This window comes from Parasteatoda tepidariorum, chromosome 2, assembly GCF_043381705.1.
Source record: "Parasteatoda tepidariorum isolate YZ-2023 chromosome 2, CAS_Ptep_4.0, whole genome shotgun sequence".
NCBI classification, from domain to species: domain Eukaryota; kingdom Metazoa; phylum Arthropoda; class Arachnida; order Araneae; family Theridiidae; genus Parasteatoda; species Parasteatoda tepidariorum.
The window spans coordinates 98,048,448-98,067,202 of NC_092205.1; the positions used below are offsets into that span (position 1 = coordinate 98,048,448).

The 18,755-nt window shown below is 30.4% G+C and overlaps 2 protein-coding genes across 3 annotated transcripts in view; both read right to left on the reverse strand.

Moving 5' to 3' along the window:
- The window catches only part of LOC107441322 (eukaryotic translation initiation factor 4 gamma 3-like), a 49,352-nt gene extending 39,308 nt beyond the window's left edge, over positions 1-10,044 (reverse strand). Inside the window, exons 1-5 of the mRNA XM_071177034.1 lie at positions 9,757-10,044; positions 4,395-4,493; positions 2,032-2,332; positions 1,817-1,947; positions 533-626 (exon numbers count right to left, since the gene is read on the reverse strand). Of these exons, the coding sequence (XP_071033135.1) occupies positions 533-626; positions 1,817-1,947; positions 2,032-2,332; positions 4,395-4,493; positions 9,757-9,852 (721 nt within the window). The 5' untranslated portion in view covers positions 9,853-10,044. The remainder of the gene's footprint in view (positions 1-532; positions 627-1,816; positions 1,948-2,031; positions 2,333-4,394; positions 4,494-9,756) is intronic.
- A 7,400-nt stretch (positions 10,045-17,444) lies between these two features.
- The window catches only part of LOC107446111 (eukaryotic translation initiation factor 4 gamma 3), a 147,405-nt gene continuing 146,094 nt past the window's right edge, over positions 17,445-18,755 (reverse strand). For both annotated transcript variants that reach the window (XM_071178071.1, XM_071178072.1), the window contains one exon: positions 17,445-18,157. In XM_071178071.1, coding sequence (XP_071034172.1) covers positions 17,970-18,157 — 188 coding nt within the window. In that variant the 3' untranslated portion in view covers positions 17,445-17,969. The remainder of the gene's footprint in view (positions 18,158-18,755) is intronic.

Below are 18,755 nucleotides of genomic sequence, written 5' to 3' on the forward strand. Positions count from 1 at the left end.
ATTATAATTGCAACCGATCACGATACGGAAATCTCCCGATCATATTACCTAATAAAATTTTCTTCAAAAGATTTGTTTCTAAATGGTAGAGTTTAATAATTTACTTATTTATTTATTTTTAAATTAGCCTTAAAAAGCTGAAACAAAAATAAATTTTAATAAAATAGTTTTCTAAATTAAAAGTGGGGATTACTGGATATGCGTTGTTGTGCAAGCAGCTTTTGAACGAAAACATTATTTTGAAAAATAATAAAGCATAACAATTCTTTTAGCAGGCATTGCTTTGTCGGGCCATAACTTTAAATTTTGATAACAGTGGCCCCCACATGGTTATGAAACAACATCGGATACGCTTACACTTTTTTGTGGTCTAATTATATTATTTTAAAACAACATCAGAACGAGAAAGCTATTGAAAATAATTAAGCAACGCATTTAAAGTACACATTTAGTATTTCATGCACGTGCAAAAATAAAAAAAACATCTTGACACAAATAATGAAATGGATCAAATCACGAATAAATTTCATACCTTTGCCATTATACACCGGCCATCGAACTTCAACAGGCGGCATTTGATCAATGGTTTTAGGATTGTTTTCGTCCATTCTAGGAAATCGATCTTTCTAAAGTGCGGAAGAATTATTTCTATACTCAATTTTATAACTCAAACAAAACTGAAAAAAAAGTAGTATGTAAAGAACTAAAGTATTACAACCTCGATGCAAGAGTGCTTAGAACCAAATTTAAGCCGTGTATGGGATTGAAAATAACAATTGAACATGTATGCAAAGTTGCAATAATTAACAGTAGAACTTCGCGGGATCGTTTCTCATGGGACCATTAAGTGAACGATAGATACGGGAAAATATTGAATACGAGTGAACATATAACTACAACGAATGATAAGTAATAAAGAAGTTATGGACTTAAAAATTAATAAATTTACGATACGTAGTAAAGAAATCATGTTCTTAATGGAAAAATATTTATTGTGCAAAAGAAAGACAAGTAAACACATTTATTTATATAAAATGTGGAGAAATTTTAGTTTGAACACTTTCTTTTCTTTTCAACACAAAAATAAATTTTCGACTTTTTTCTAAGTGTGAATACAGAAAGTTTCTGAATCTTTCAAGGGTTCCAAATATCGGTATCATTTTGCTCATCTTCAGTTTCTGCTACCATTTTCTCAACTGACATCAACACAACTTTTCTCAACTCAAGTTTCTGCATCAACTGAAGAATTAGAGATCAGACGTGATGTTTGAGGTGTTTCCCCCAAAATGTAATAAATCCACCAAGAGTAAATATTTTTCTTCTCAAAAAGTAGAACGAAATAAGTCTTGCGTCGGTGAAATTTTTTACGATAGGCGGGGAAACTGAAATTTAGTTTAAAACAATCAAACAAAAGGTGCGTTTGAATTACGGATTTAAAAGGTGATTATAAATAAATGGTGTTTAAAACATTGAAAATACATACATTGATTACACTTCATGTGTTTATTATAGGAATTCAAATGTAAGCATTTAAGCAGTTTTTAATATTTCAGTATTCCCTAATTTTGTAAAAGTTGGCATATTTTTACAAAAAGTTACAATTAACGAATTTACCAAATATATTGTTCTTAGTCTGGCATGATTTGGCTATTTAAAACTTTACAGAATAGGATACACACAAATTTGATGATGTTTAAAAATATAATGCAATGATATTGCGATTCTTTCTCTAAAATTCATGCCCTCACACAACAAAAATATTTCAGATACTTTAGTTGAAAAATAACACTAGAACAAAACAAAATAAACAATATACTTTGTCTTTAATGGCATCTAGGTTTGGCAAGTTCTGGGGTTTTGCTAAGGACGATGGCTGGCATTGTAATTGAAGAAGAAAATCCCTATCATATCGTTTATTTCCCTCTTTATTTACAGGCCTCCATCGATCTATAATGAAACACATGGTTTATAAACATATGATTTCAAATTGCAAAGGATAATTAGCATCGAAAGAATCACACACACACACACCTCCTTTGTAGCTATATTTTAGTTTGTTTGATTGTTTAGTTTCATTCTGTACTGGATCATCTACATTTTCTTTGTCTTCATTATCAGTTGTAGGGGAAACTGAAGATGAATCACTCTGCTGTTCAACTCGGGAGATATCACTTTGAGATGAATTGTCAGGGAGTATTTCCCAAGGTTGAGGAATAGTAGTACTAAGTAATTCACTATCTACAATTGCAGTAGTTATAGGAGACAGAGGCTGCTCACCTGCTTGACTTTGAGGGACTTTTGGATCAGTTGAAACTGACACTGCGACAACCTCCTGAAATTAGAAGAAGTCTAGTCAAAAATAGTCAGACACTAATAAATAGAGATTCATCAAGTCTTTATCATGCGTTGAAAATCATGCGTATCGTATTGCTGAGGTAAAATAACCTACAGAGAAAATCTAAAAACTAATTTTTTCAAAACACCTAAAATGAGTTACTTTTAGAATCTTTAACGTAAGTAGTTTGTAGTAATTTTGTTTCAAGTTTATTATTAGCTCCTCAAGTTCTTCTTTAAAATCAGGCAATGTATAATTTTTCTCAAAAAGGTACTGAGACAAATTTTGTAAGGATACCCCAATAATTAAGTTGGTCAATTTTGTTTATCTCTATTAAACCTCCACCATTTCTTATGATATTCAGCAAAATAATAATAATAACAACCTTTAGGGTGCTTAACAAATCTTAGGATAGAACACAATATTGTAAAGCAATACATGCTCTTAGCTTAAGTTTCTCCCTGTATGTATTAAGAAAATGATTATCAAGAACATATTTAATTAGACCTATTATAGAACACAATATTGTAAAGCAATACATGCTCTTAGCCTAAGTTTCTCCCTGTATGTATTAAGAAAATGATTATCAAGAACATATTTAATTAGACCTATTTGCATTACAAACTTACATTTATTAACCCCTAAAAATGATATTTTACCTACTTCATTGAATTTATAAGTACGATTTATTTGTTCCATTCATTTAAAAAATTATCTTGCCCAAGCAATATTTATATTCGACATGAATATAAATATTGGGAAGATACATTTTGCTGAATATAATCCAGTAGGGATTTTACAGAATAAATAAATTGCTTATTAGAATATACAAATAGAAGAATAATTTATCTTTTCTATAAGTTATGCTTAAGCAAGTTACTTTTTCATATAGAAAATGGACATAAATGTATGCAGTGCATCTGCTACATTTTAGATTTTCAAATTCATGACTTTCCATGACTAATTCCAAGCATTTTCATGACTTAACGAAGTTGCTATTTTCTCCGACAAAAACACAACAATAAAATTTAAAAAATATTATTATAACATTAATTGAAATGATAGGTATAACCAAAACTGCTATATTCTGCATCTTCATAGTTATAGATTTTAAAGTTGAAAAGCAGAGTAAAGAAAGATTTGAAGCAATAAAATAGCTGAAAAAAATACAAAAGCAAATAATTTTTTTCTTCTTTTTTTCTTGCAGAATTATATTCTAGAGATACTTTTCTTGTTCATCGGAAAGGAAAGAAATACTCCTGATTCTTCTGAATAAAAAAAAATTCGCCAATGACTGACTTGCTTCAGCTAGAATTTGAAATTAATAAAATAAAAAAAATAAATAATAGCAAAAATTCTGAAATCACAGAAGTTTAGAAGATAATTCCCTCTAGAAATTTGTGAAAAAACACCATAATTTTTAAAGAACATGATAAACATTTTATATTTTAATAAAATATGACTGTGAGTGGGGATTTTGTTTCAAATTCAGATATTCGGAACACCATAAAATAGGGGGAGGAAGGTAAATTCCATTTCAGAAATTAGATTTTTCGGCGACTTAAATCCATGATTTTTTTTGTTGAAAATCATGACTTTTCATGACAAATTTTGTTCAGTAACGAAATTCATGATTTCTCATGACTTTCCAGGTGCGCAGATACCCTATGTGTGATAGCATTATTTATCAAAAAAAATTATAAGTTAAAAAAAGTCATTAAATAAAATCTATTATTTAATAAAAATATAAGACGTAATATAAAATGTGGACGCAGGCAAACTAAATATCATTTATTAGATAATGCGCTTATCATATCTTATGGCTTTGACTTTTGGGATCGAAACATTTATATTTTTTACAAAACATTCTGAAGTCATTCATGAATAGAAAATTGTGATAACAGGGTAAATTTCAGTAGGGTTGACAGTTATTATAAAGAATCGCAATTACCTGAGAGTAAAAAATACATTACATCATGACTCTCCCAGATATTATTTTCCAATTAACTCATACAAAATTTAAAAAATTTATATTTTGATATCGTATTTCATGACTTACCCTTTTTAAATTTGTTGCTTCTTGCAACTTTAATCTGACCTTAGAATTGTTAAAATGTTTGTCTAATATTTTCTGCATTTGTGTAAAATAACCTTCCATCTGGAAAAAAGAGAGACTGTCAAAATATGGCAAAAATATTAAGACAAAAAGTTGAGTTTTTTTTTCTTTAAAAAAAAAAAGACATTCTTAAAATCCATCATATTTATATTTATATCTAATTCTGCAAATCAAAAATGCAGTTTTGAAATTCATTTATCCAAAATATTTTAAGCAAACAAAAATTTCTTATTATTATCAAGCCCTGGTATTTCAAGCCATCGTGATTACTGGTAATCATAAAGTAAGATTGCAAGAAATCGTAACTACAAGTTATCATAATCTGACAACTACAGGTAATCTTAAATTCAAGTAATTGTGATGAATATGATTACGAGTAGATGTAATCATAATTTCAAGTGGGCTTGATTGCATCGCAATACAGATTGTAGGTAATTGAATACTTTTAAAACAATGCATAAATTGTATATGTAAATGAATTGTTTAGTTTACTATTGTTTGATTTATTAAATGAAAACTTTTAAACATAGAATTACATACGAAAATACACAAATAAGATGATATTGTGATTACTTCTAATCACAATAAGAAACGATTACGAGTGATTATGATTGAGTAATCAAAATATGTGGTGGTGGTACTTATTCCTCTTGGCCCAGAACAAAGCTAGACCAAGTCCAGGAGACCGTTCACCGACAGAAAATCAAACACCATCTGCGGATCCTCCAAAATAAAATTTTTCTCCAGTCCCATACAGGTCAGCAAATGATCAGGTGAAGCCTGGTGAGTACTACATTTCAGGCATGCAGGAAACGACTTTTGACCCTGAACAATTGTTAGTCCGCGGGTATGACCAGTGATTAGTCTTGTGATAGCTGTCTGTAGTTTCCTATCACCTTTTAGCTCTAGGGCAGCCCCAGGACTATTTTGTTGATACCATTCACGACTAGGTGGAATCCTCCAAGTCCTATTATTGTTGGCCTTTACTTTTGCATAGATTTCATTGTATGTTAGAAGGCCACTACTATCTATGGGATCATTGGAGCCTTCATCGGCCAGATCATTAAAGTGAAGGTTCACGTGGGAGGGGATCCACTGAAGATGTATATCATTGTGATAAGAGTAAGTCATCAAATAGTCGATGATATTTAGGCCAATTCTGTCACTGATGTTTTGTAAATTACTCAGGTATTGGACTGAGCTCTTACTATTTGTGAAAATTCAGATATTCTCTATACTCTCAATGGAAATCATGTGTTCTAGAGCCGCGTTTATGGTGATTAGTTCTGATCTGAAAACTGAACAATGGTTTGAGTTTAGCCTTTTAATTTTTGTAACGTCATCTTGGTTTTTTATGACAACACCACTACCAGTGTTGCCATTATCAAATTTACTTCCATCCGTGAAAATATGTACTGCTTCATTTGGGGTGTTGTGGATTGTCTCCAGTGCCAACTGTCTAAGAAGTGCTGGATGTTGATTTTTCTTATTACTGGAGGCCAAAAGTTCCTCGTGAAAGAAAACCCTCGGAAGGTCTCTCAGTGGGTCTATATTTGGTTCTATCGAGCAGTGTTCTATGTCAGGGAACAACAGATTCAGTTTACCTGCCCTGCAAAGGGGACTGTCTCTTTTTAATCTCTGGACATCTGTCCAATTCATCAAGTAGGTAGAAGTACAATGTTGGTCTCCATAGCTGTATAGCTTGCTGTAATATTTTGCGGTGCTAGAAGTCCATGTCATAAACAATGGTTGGAGATTAGCCTCGTATAGGACAATCTCATTAGGACAGCTATTACGTAAGCCTGTAATGATCCGTGCAGCACTCAGCTGTATCCTTTCAAGCATTTTTAAATTACCAGCAGAAGCTGTCAGTAAAATCTGGAATCCATATTCCAGCATTGGTCTGATAAAGGAAGTGTAAGTTGTCCTTAGGGTATTGGCATCTGCTCCCCAGTCGCGTCCAGAAATATATTTCAAGATGTTAAGTCTCTTTCTTGCCCTCTCCACCTGATTGGCGATATGTCTGTTGAAGGTAATCTCGGGGTCAAGTGTAAAACCCAAGTATTTTGGATATTTTTCATACTTAAGAACATGACCATCTAGAACAATCTTAGGTTGGTAATTATAGAGACGTTTGTTTGTGGTAAAGAAACTCACTACCGATTTCTTTGGATTAAAGTTGAGTTTGTGAAGACCAGCAAAACGCTGTATTCCCTTTAATGAGTTATTTAGTTCAGATTCAATTGCATCTATGTTCCTGCCAGAACTCCAAATAATAATATCATCTGCAAATATACCAATTTCACAACCCTGTGATTACATGATGTTATTACAAGCAATCGCGATTGCAAGTAATTGCGAGTACATGTAATTAAAATATACGATTATAAATAATTACGATTGCATACTATATGCTTATTTAGTTTGTACGTACTATGTATATATGTTTGGACGTGTTAACATATTTTTCTGAACGTAGAATGAGCGTACGTATACAATTTACAAATTATTAATACAATTTATTAATGAACGATTAATGCATGTAAGTTCGTACATATGTAGACGCACATATGTATATGTAGCATACGTGCAATCACTCATACATAGATATATTTTAAACTCAATATTTGTACGTACACATGTGCATGTATGTAAATACGTATGCACATAACATAAATGTATGACTGTATATNTCAATATATCTGTGGGTGCTTGACTAGCTTTTTCAGTAGGATAACTCAGATTTAAGATAGGTTATCTTTTTAAGCTTCAAACTTACTGTTAGTAACAAGAATAATTTTCCTCATTTTTTATGACAAATAAAAGCACTGTTCAAAATGAAAACAAAGAACACTTACACTTTATTTCGAACGTTTGACTTTTTGATCGTCTAGTTCATTACCTACCGTTTTTAGTAAGTTACTATATATATATATATCTAGCACCGTGTGTGCGTGCGTGTGTGTGTGTGTGCGTATACATATATACATATTTCTGCATTCTGCATTCTTCGTGTATTGTATGTTCATATGTATGTACGCACATATCTATGTACATCATCAAAACATGTGTATGTAATGTATGAGTGAATGTATGTATGTAGAAAATTTTTTGTATAATTTTGCATTAAACGTATATATATACAATGTATGCATGTACGTTAGTACATATAATGTATAAATGTGTGCATGTACAAGAAATAAATGTATTTACAATGTATGTACATACATTATGTGTATGTAAGTCAAATTCTTTACCCATCTTGACCTATATCAAGATGTCTTTGTCTATAACGATATGTAAAACAACGTTTGCTCTTAAATATCTTATTTTAGGAATTTAACCATAAAACTAAGACAAGTGTGGATGTTTATTTTTATGTTATTTTAACTTACTCCAGCACAAGTTCATTTTAAGTATTTATTCTAGTATCTATAAAACTCAATTTCTTATCGTTTTCAAAAGCAAACGATAGTCTTATTTTAAATTCCCAAATATAATTTTAACTTAAATTAAACGCTTTTTTGTCATGTAAACATTTCCCTGAACTATGCATTATATTATATGAAAGTAAATACCCTCAAAAATTTTTAAAAATACTTGAAAAGGATTTTTTATTCAAATATTTTTAAAATGATATGAAACAATTATAATTTAGGTACACAATGTATGCATGTCGAATGCATGTACAATATATTTATATGTACCGAGTGCATGTATATTTGTATATACATACATATATTTGTATTTTGTGCTTACGTGAATACATACATTGAAAATAGTTATCACGATTGCAAGTAATTGATTACATAGCTGTAATTGCCTGTAAATGATTCCTGTAATCGACTACAAACTCTTTTATGTACGTCTGTATATATATGGGGGTACGTTGTGTAAGCTAACTAGCGTATGTAAATTGCTATTACATAGCGCATACGCAAGTATATTGTATGAACATGCATGTTTTACATGTACACATATACGTATGCATTTGTAAGTACGTATGTACATTTTTACATGCACACCTATACATTTAATGTGTATACGTACATTATGTACCTACGTACTCTATGTGAAACTGTGCACACATACGGAAGTTTGCTTGCATATTTCGTGTGCATACATGCATACTAACATACATTGTGTGTCCTACGTATGTATGTATCTACACTTGAACATACGGTAAGTACGGATATACAATGTATGTAACATTCAACATTTTTTACTTATTCATGCAAGTATTTATGTACAGTGCTCGCTCGTGTATAGATACGCATAAACATACAACGTAGTTGAGTGCTCATGCATGTACAACATATTTATGTATTCGCGCAGTAACTATTTTTACAATTATTCCTGAGATTATGATTGCTGGTAAAAATAACATCTTATAATCGTACATATTGATTACATTGATTGTTTAAAATAAAATATTACAGTCACTTGTAACCATATGCCAGTTATCGCATCTTGTTGTGATTACAGGTAATCATAATAACTTTTTATCTGAAATCGTTACTCGTAACTTATATAAATAATTACTAGTAGTTTATTATCATATACTTTCTATTTGTAGTTGTCACAATCGTAGTCAATTAGAGTATTCCGTGCCCATTTTTTGTTGAGCACTGAAATTATTTAGTTATTCTTGACTAATGAATAAAGAATAATGATAGAAAATAATGAATAATTTATTCATTATTCTGAATGACAAATGCTCATCTCTGTATGTATAAAAAAAATGTTTCCATATCGATGACTGACTTTAACATATAAATCCTCAAAGATAATGAAGTCAAAAAAGTGTATACATTAATAAATGAAACAATAACGTTTGCCAAAATCTAACAAATCAATATAATGAACTAAACTAAATTGACTTCTAAATCACTTCAAGTTATCTGGCTATAAAACTGGTTTTGTTGCATTTTTATTCTGCCAATAGTTATTTAACATATTTCAACATCGTATATGTTTTTTCTTCACTGAAATATAAACTTGAAAATTTTTAATAGCTTGTACACTCTTTTGATTAGGTATTTTCATGATTATGGGAGGTCATTACAGAACACTCTCTATATTGTTTTATAGCTCAACATAGCTGTGGGCGCTTGACTAGCTTTTCCAGTAGGATAACTCAGATTGAAAATTCGTTATATTTTAAGACTTCAAACTTACTGTAAGTAACAAGAATAATTTCCCTCACTTTTTATGACAAATAAAATCACTGTTCAAAATGAAAACAAGGAACACTTACACTTTATTTCGAACGTTTGACTTTTTGATCGTCTAGTTCATTACCTACCGTTTTTAGTAAGTTACTCAAACACTCAAGTGATTCTTCATCTCCCTGCGAGAGCAAACTCATTATGCGTTCATGCATGATTGGTTCAGTTAACATTCCAAATTTAGAGAGTTTTTCAAAAATAAACCTATAAAGACAATAACTTTAAATTTATCCTTTGATACGTGAAATCCTCCATTTAGAACCAGGAACATTAACAGCAAATATTTGTAACCGGGAATTCTGATCTTACCCGCCTTTTATTAAAAAGCGATATACTGATAAACAAACGAAACTTCAAAACTGATAAGAATGCCAAATATGATAAATTATGTTGATAAAAATAAAAACAGACGGGTCTGATTAATTTTCAGATTGTTGTCGCGCAACTTTAAATTAAAATAAGTTATCGTTATATTTCCTTATAAAATCATTAATTCTTCAAAGCTCATAGCCACCAATGCATACAAATATAAATCAGTGAGGTTAATTCATTAAACAATTGCGGGTGAAAAAGAACATCAGTCGGGCTTTTTAATGGTAAACATTTGAATACTTATAAATTATTTTTAGCATATGGTTAATTCTTATGTGAAATATGTGTTTGCTTAATATCATTTTTTAATGTCATATTTTTTCAGGAAACTGTATTCAATAAAAATATTTAAATTTTAAAAAAAATGTTTTTTGAAAAGTTTGTATTATTAATATTAATGGCATACTCATAAATTAATTAAAACTGACTCTAATGCTCTCAGTAAACCGATTCTTATAAAAATTCAGATATCACAGGAAAATAGATTTCAGGAACCGTTCCTGGGAGTTGGACCAACCTTCTACATACACGCACGGGACAATGAATTCGAAACCTCAGCTTAATATTTTTTGGATCTTTTTCAGAGAACGCAGAGCTGAAAGGGGGGGGGGCAGACTCAGAACAGCACGTTCAAACTGGTTGTAACCCAATTTAATTATAGCTTTTCTTAACCTTTGTCTATATCAACTTTAAGCCATAAAGTGAAGAACATCGAATTCGCTACATCAATGCGAGGTTAGGCTTAGGTATTGCGTTTAGTATTAATGTCAATAGGTGAAATTGCATACCGATATTTACGATGTTAAAAGAAATTATGGTTCATTTTCATTTATCATAAAAAATGAATTTTGGCTACTTTTTATTCTCGCCAAAAATATGAGGTGAACAAAAGACAGTCTCTGTTAGACAAGAGACATAGTCTTTGATGTAATACGCTTCATTTTTAATGCATTATTGCTAAAATATTAAAGCATATATTTCAATTAACAGCATCAATTTCTATTTGTATCAACGTAAAATCAAGACACGAAAATCATGCTAACGTATAATAACAAAGCACATCGCATTGAATTGCATCATGAAACTCAATGTAGAACAAATGTATGAAAAAATTACATCACAAATAACGCAAATAAATGTAACCATAAATAATGAACTATGATCTTAAATATTCTAAATGACAAACAGTAAAGCAATTGCATTTCGATGAGTTCGGTTTTCATTAAAAATTGATAAGTTTCATTGTATAACAATTATCAATAACACTATAGTGAACCATATTAGACAATTTCTAAAACCTAAACAAATACAAATGGCCTTTAAACTATCCATTTGATAAAGTTAACACAAATGTTCGTAATTAATGCATGCATGTAATCATACTTTAAGTCAAACTCAAATTTTAAATATATATTTAAAATTTTCTTTAACATACCTGTGAGCAGTTTTTCCACTTTTTTTATGTATGAATTTACAACGCTACCGGCGTGATAAATATAGCAAGTGTGCAGTGAATATTTTGTTAACTCGGATAAAAAAGTATTCAGAATACTTCATTTAAAAATTTATTTATTACAGATATCGTCAGCAAACTTATGTCAAACATTTTTCCGACTTCAAACCAAAGATCTGGAAACAGCAAATTATTTAATTTTATCGTCTGAAAATAAACTAGATGCATTGAGACAAGAAATATCATTGCGTTCATATTACAAAATGGCAAATGTTATTGTATCATATTTTATTTAAATGAAATATAGTATATATTATAAAACAAGGTTTAATAGTTTTAGTAGTAGTATTTTTTTGACATGGAAATTTTTTCTCTTTGAGTTATACCATATAAATACACTAGTTCACCATATCATTTAACTTAAAAAATACAGTTATTTAGAAATGCAGACATTTTGTAAAATATATAAGAATGTTTTATAACAAAATTTGCATACATTTTTTTTTTACTTACATTTTCGATTTCCTCAAAGTGCACTTACATTTTTGTTTAGTATTTGTACTTTTTATTCGATACTTTTCAAAGCGAAAACCTCTTACTCCCAAAAATTTTGTTCAAAGTTACTCGCCATCGCAACGCTCGAATACGCCATCTAGGAAGAAGACCGGTTCCATGCATTTGACCCTTCCCTCTCCTCCTCTTTTCAGTTATATAGTAATGTACTACGATATTTTCCCTTTTCTTTATATTTTTCGAATTTAATTGTTAAAAATATCTTTTTAAATTTCCATGACGCTTTCTTTTAGTGGTATGTTTAATGGAGTTTTCTGTTCCATGTAAATTCCCAACTTAAAATTTTTTTAATCTGTTTGAAAATCAAGACATAAACTAACATACTTCCTTCTTTTATGACTCTCCACACGCTAGTGGTGAAAGCATGCGACGTGTTGCTATAGGTAGAGAGTTCTGCTCTACGCCACCCATAGCCTATTTCGATCGCCAATTGTACTCTTACTTTTTAAAAGCAATTTTCCCACGTATCCCAGAAAAATGACTAATAACGTATAACAACATGTACGCAATCAAAAGAAAGTGACCGATTTAAGTCTGTTTTCGAAGGCTCCATCGTAATGTGAAATTATGCTTTTTTTGTGATTAATAGTTTTTTTTTATAACTGCTGTGAGTTTACGACAGTTCTCCTGATTGTTAGGTCAAATTTAGCGCATCTGTAACCTTATTTTGAAAATATGGGGAAAAGCCAGTTTTGTGAAAATGAAAAGCTATTGTGGTCTAATTTTTTAATATTTAAGAACGTGCTCCAATGCTGCATTACCTGAACTCATAAAAATTTGCAAAAACTGAGAATAAGGCAGTGGTTTTGATAATTTTCATCTAGGTGGGAAAATGTCTCCAAACTGGCGAACTTTTAAAAAGTTTAATAACATTTAAAATATTTAAGTTATTAATTGTCTGTTCTGAAGCGCAAACAATTCTTCACGGCAAGATTATATATATAGTTTAAAATCATCGCTTTGCTTCAAGTGTAAGGGGCTTAAACTATGTCTTTTATTATTTTCTTTGGCGACAGAGCTTCGAAAAACAGCGTTATGGGTGAAAATTATGATGCTTACAAAAGAACAATAATGCTAGAATTCCGTAAACTCCGTTTTAACTCAACCCGAAACTTCGCCAATGTCGGCTTCAAATTCTGAAACTCGAAGCATTGCACAGCGATAGCTCAGGGGATAGAGCAATGAGGCGAACCGGATTCGAATCCCAGTCGATACGAATTCCGCATTCGACTTGCACCGACCACAGTGCTGACGTGAAATATCCTCAGCGGTAGATGGATCATGGGTTAGAGTCCCCTTGCCGTAAGGCTAAACGTGGGTGGTTTTCGTGGTCTTCTTCTCCATGTAACGCAAATGCGAATTAGCTCCATCAAAAAATCCTCCAAGAAGGCAAAATTCCCCCAATATTCGATCCAGGAGTTCCTTTGTCTTCTGGATTGGGTTCAAAATTACAAGGCTACGGAGTTGAACATTTAGTCGTAAACCCATAAAATTGGGTCGGCTGTTCAACGACGGTTATAAAATAAAAACATAAAACTCGAAGCAGTAATCAGTTTACTTGTTATTGATCAGTGCCTCAATGATTGCCTGAATATATTCAACAATTTCAGTTTTATTTGTAATACTCAAGCTTTGTTACTGTTTTCAATTAACGTGACAGTAAGATGCAAAAATTTTCAATGAATTTATTTCTATGGGAGGGGATATTTTATTGCACTTATTATAGTATGAAGTTTTGTAACATACGTACATACTGAAAAACTATTTTAAAAAATAAGATGAGACTTATCTAAGAAATAAAAATACCTTAAATAGAAATTCTAGCTTTATTAATTATATCATTAATCTATTTAAAGTTCATTAACTAAAAAGTTTTATATTAAGTAATAGATTGAATGTTGATAAACTTCCAAGTATTTAAAAAAATTCATTTAAGCAATGTTAAAAAAAGAATTATGAAATTAGCCATAACTATAGTTAATATAACACAATATAGTTATATATAACACAAAATAATAAACTTATTGATTAAAATCTTAAACATAAATCCTTGTCCTTAAAATATATTTAATAAAAACAATTGAATTAAAAATAGTTTTATTCTTCTTTAGTTAACAGCTAAATATTAACTATCACGTTTTTATACAGATATATATATATCCGTCGTTGAACAGCCGACCCAATTTTTGGGTTTACGACTACTACTGTTCAACTCCGTAGCCTTGTCATTTTGGACCAATCCAGAAGACAAGGAAGCTCCTGAATCAGTACCCCCAGAGGTATTGATTTGTTATGGGAACATGGAGAACATTGCGACTCGACAGATTTAACGCGCATCAGTCACCGTTCACTACACTGGGAGTCTTCGGCCGGCGGGGATCTAACCCACAAATTCTTGAACATTGGTCCAGCGCCCTACAGACAGCAGATCCTGGCCAAGCCTTGTTTATATGTAGTGTTTCGCTCGCAACAAACAATACAATGAATTTTATATATTTTATAACCTCGTTAAACGACTACCAATACCCAACTACGTACCCTTGATATTTTGAACCCAATCCGGAAGAAAATGGAACTCCTGGATCAAGTATTTAATTTTATGACTGCCGTTGAACAACCGACCCAATTCTGAACTAAAAGAAAAAGAATTGACTTGATTGAAAAGAATTGAAAGAAAAAAAAGGATGCAAAATGAGTGAACAATAAAAAAATTGTCGAAATTTTACTCGTTAAAGTAGTATATATCGTTTAAATTCACAATCAAATTAAGTTTTTTTATAAATTTGGGAACACCTATTCTACTTTTTTTTGTTGTTACTTTCGATTTTTCTCAAATAGATTTAAAAAAACGCCTTATTACGATCCCTGGTTACCCATTGGTCAAATACTTTTTCTTTATGGATTGACTCCGTTAAACATTTCAAATCATGGGTTGCAAAAACTATCTCCATTGATGTTTGTCGTCGGATTTGATTTTCATATCCTGCCTATGTACGTGTTTCAAGACGTCACAAAATACTTTTCCTTCTTCAGTATTCATATTTATATTGAAATCATCGTCAAGCCAGTAATTATGTGTTAATAATAAAAAGAATCTGAACATACTTTAAATTATTATTACGTAAATACATCAAAAATACCTACGAGTGAGGATAAATAGAAAACCTGCAGTAGTCGCCATAGCAACGAATGGAATGACGACGCATGCGCACTGTTTACTATTACTTTTTAACACAGTTGAAAAGTGTGTGAACGCCATCAAATCCAAATCAAAACCCAATTTGCCAAAGAGTAAAAAAAAATCGAGAACAGAAACTCATTATTTAATGCAACAAAATTGCAAATCTTAAAATAGTTAAAATAAGAATAGCCCTTTTTGCAAGTCTAATTTCAGCAGCACAGTTCCCATCACATAATCGATTTTAGTCTTTCTGTTTAAGGACTGTGGACAACTTTGATGCAAAAATTTAAATTTTCTTTGCAGTATTTTTTTCACATCCATACTTGCATTGAGTGCAGCCCACATCACAAATTTAAAACTTCAGCTGACATTGAGCTTTAACATTCCTGAATCCAGGCTTCATCAAAAGGGCACTTATATTAAAAATCACATATTTAAAAGAAATAAGTAAAATTTTTTTTGTCTAGCACGTAGCTAGTTATCGTAATATATAATTTATTTCATTACTTTATAATCCTGAGAACCTTCTTTTCAAAACCTGCACTGTCATTTTGTGTTCATTTTTAGATGGAGTTAGATTGGGTTTCTGAACCTGAAATTCCTTTGACTTACCTAATGAAAGTTTTATAAATAAGTAACTTTTTCTGAAAAGAAAATGAGATCTCAATAAAGTGTGAAGAAGTCCAATAAGCATTTTTCTAGCTTTATTAATTATTTTTATGCACATTCAATAATATACGATACAAAAATCTTTTGTTTTCCTTTAACTAAATATGTAAAAACAAATCTAATTATCGTTTTTCATACTAAAGACCAAAAAAAGGGTAAAAATTACTTTGAACACCACACAGAAACTATTCCCAAACTTAAGTCTTGGACCCAAACACCAACCAGAAGTATAGCACTCCCTTGGCAAAAGTTTTGCTTGTTTTCTGCGACATACCTCTCCAGTACTAATGTCTTCCTGCTAGATACATTAATCAATAATAACAAATTCACATGTTACTGATTAAAGTAACAGAAGCGTCAACTTAAAAAAAAGGCTTTACGGACAAATAAAATAATTTTTTTAATCGAATAAGTAATATTTTTTAATTCTAATATTATGGGTGATCTTCTCGCATTTTGTTAGGGGGAAAGCGCACTAATTATTTCCTTTTCCCCATTTTGTATATCTTCATCACACTCAAAAATAATAAAAAATCGTGAAATCCGTAGCTGTAATTATCGAAAAAAGATCGACGGTAAAATCACGCGAATCGGACTCTTCAAAAAGGGATTATTTCTCAATTATACTAAATGTAATAAATTCAATACTAAATGCATGCTTTGATTTTGAGATTTAGTTGCTGTAATAAATAATATCGTATTAAAAGTATTAGGAGTTTAAAAACTATGTGAAAATCAATAGTAATTACTGCATAAAAAAAGATAAAATACTCTGCACAACATTGCAGCTATTTAGTTTACAGAAGTTTTTTTTTTACATTTTGATATCACAATATAAAGTAGAAATACATTTGGCAAAGTCTAGAATTAAATTATTTGTAAATGTTTTTAATTCGTAAATGTTTAAAAATTATTTGTAAATGTTAAATTATTCTAAAATTAAATCAGATACTCATTATTTCATCGTGACGGTATGCTGTTAAGTATATGATTATACACTTTTTTATTTTGCCTAAAAAAAATTACATTAATCACCAGTAGGAACAGTACTATAATATTTATTTATATATATTTTTATAGAGAATGAAGTATTTTATTTAAGTAATGTTATTATACTGTATAAATTAAATAAAATAATAGAATGCAATATTTGTATAAAATTTACCAGCTGTTAATTATTTTTAATTTTAATCTAAAAACATTGCCTAAATTCATGGTTGAATTAATAAAATACAAACACTAATATAATNAAATATATATATATATATATATATATATTTACATAGTTCACTTTATTTCTAACATAAAAACAGTATCAAAATTCAAGAGTGGCAAATAGACTTAACAGTTTGGACAAAAAGAATGCCAGGAAACAGTTTAAATAATGTTGTTGACGACAACCTCCCTCCGTGTCGCTACAGAAATAAACAGATGCTAAACTTGAGCAAAATCGCCGAATAAAATAATTAAAGGCATAACCTTGAGACAACATACGCAATTTTAAGAAGAATTAACAATTCATAAATCAGCCTATTTATTGACAGTTAGGTACAATGGATCATTTTACATAATTTAAAGAAAACTAAAATCTTTTCATGTCTTAAAAATAATCGGGTGTCTCTCTTTCAGTGATTCTCATCATTTATTATGGATCAAAACCAATGAAACTGCCGACACGGTTTTTTAAGAAGAAAGTCCCATAACCATCCAAACATCAGAAGCAATTGTTCACATTAAATATAAATGAACAAGATAAAACTTGTACCCTTTTAAACACATGCACAAGTCAATCATTGAATAACAAAAGGAATATTTTTCTTTTAATAAGATGCACTAGACGCTGCAAATGTTTCTTTAATTTACAAAACGGGGGATAACTTTGTTTAAATTGCACAGACAATTCATTTTTCCTATAGTAAACTCGGAATAGAGATCCAATTGATTGATTAATCGCAACAGGATCCATTACATAAGCTTGTGTCATACAAAATAACTGCTTTCGAGTCTTTATCTAAGTAAAATATTTTAGAGCATAAGAATCGTCATTCATCAGTCACAGAATCACCAGAATCTGTTTCCTTTAGCCAAGTGAAAAAAGATTTGAGAGATTGCAATGCTACACCTTTGCCTTCCACTTTGTTTATATCATCACTTTGTTCCCAGCTTTTAAACGATTCTTCGGTGATAACGTCATCGTCGTAGAGGATGTCGAAAATCTGCCTTAGAATTCCTAAAAATGTAAGAAATTGCTTCATTAGCAGGGAATGTGAGTTCTAAATTCGTTCAACAAATTAAAATGTAAGTAACAAATGTGTTTACAAAAGAAAAAAGACTAGCTCCGATACTAACAAAGGGTTGCCATAAAAAAAATGAACAAAATCGTTGTTTTCAGTAGCCTAAAGCATGAAAATAGATGCCAATAACTATGAAATTAAATTGCCTAAATAAGAAAAAAGAATTTCAATAATATGACTAAAATTTTATTAAATATCTTAATTATCACATACCATGATCTATTTAGTCAAGTTGGTAGCAAATATGATAATTTTTATGTAAACGTTAGTGTTCTAGCATTTTTTCAGCAAAAAAATTTGTGTATTTGCAGAAAATTAAATTCTTTTATTTACTAGAGCTGATTCAAAATACCTTTTCCTTAAAAAAACATTTTTTATAAAAATATTTTACCGTGAAGCAACTATAATATTTTTATTAATAAATAAATTCCCTGATGATAAATATGATGAATATTTTTCCCTATATTGGTCCTCGTTAAACTGTGCTACCGTAAAGTGCTCGACTTCGCGCGCAGGTCGTTTAAGAATGAAATT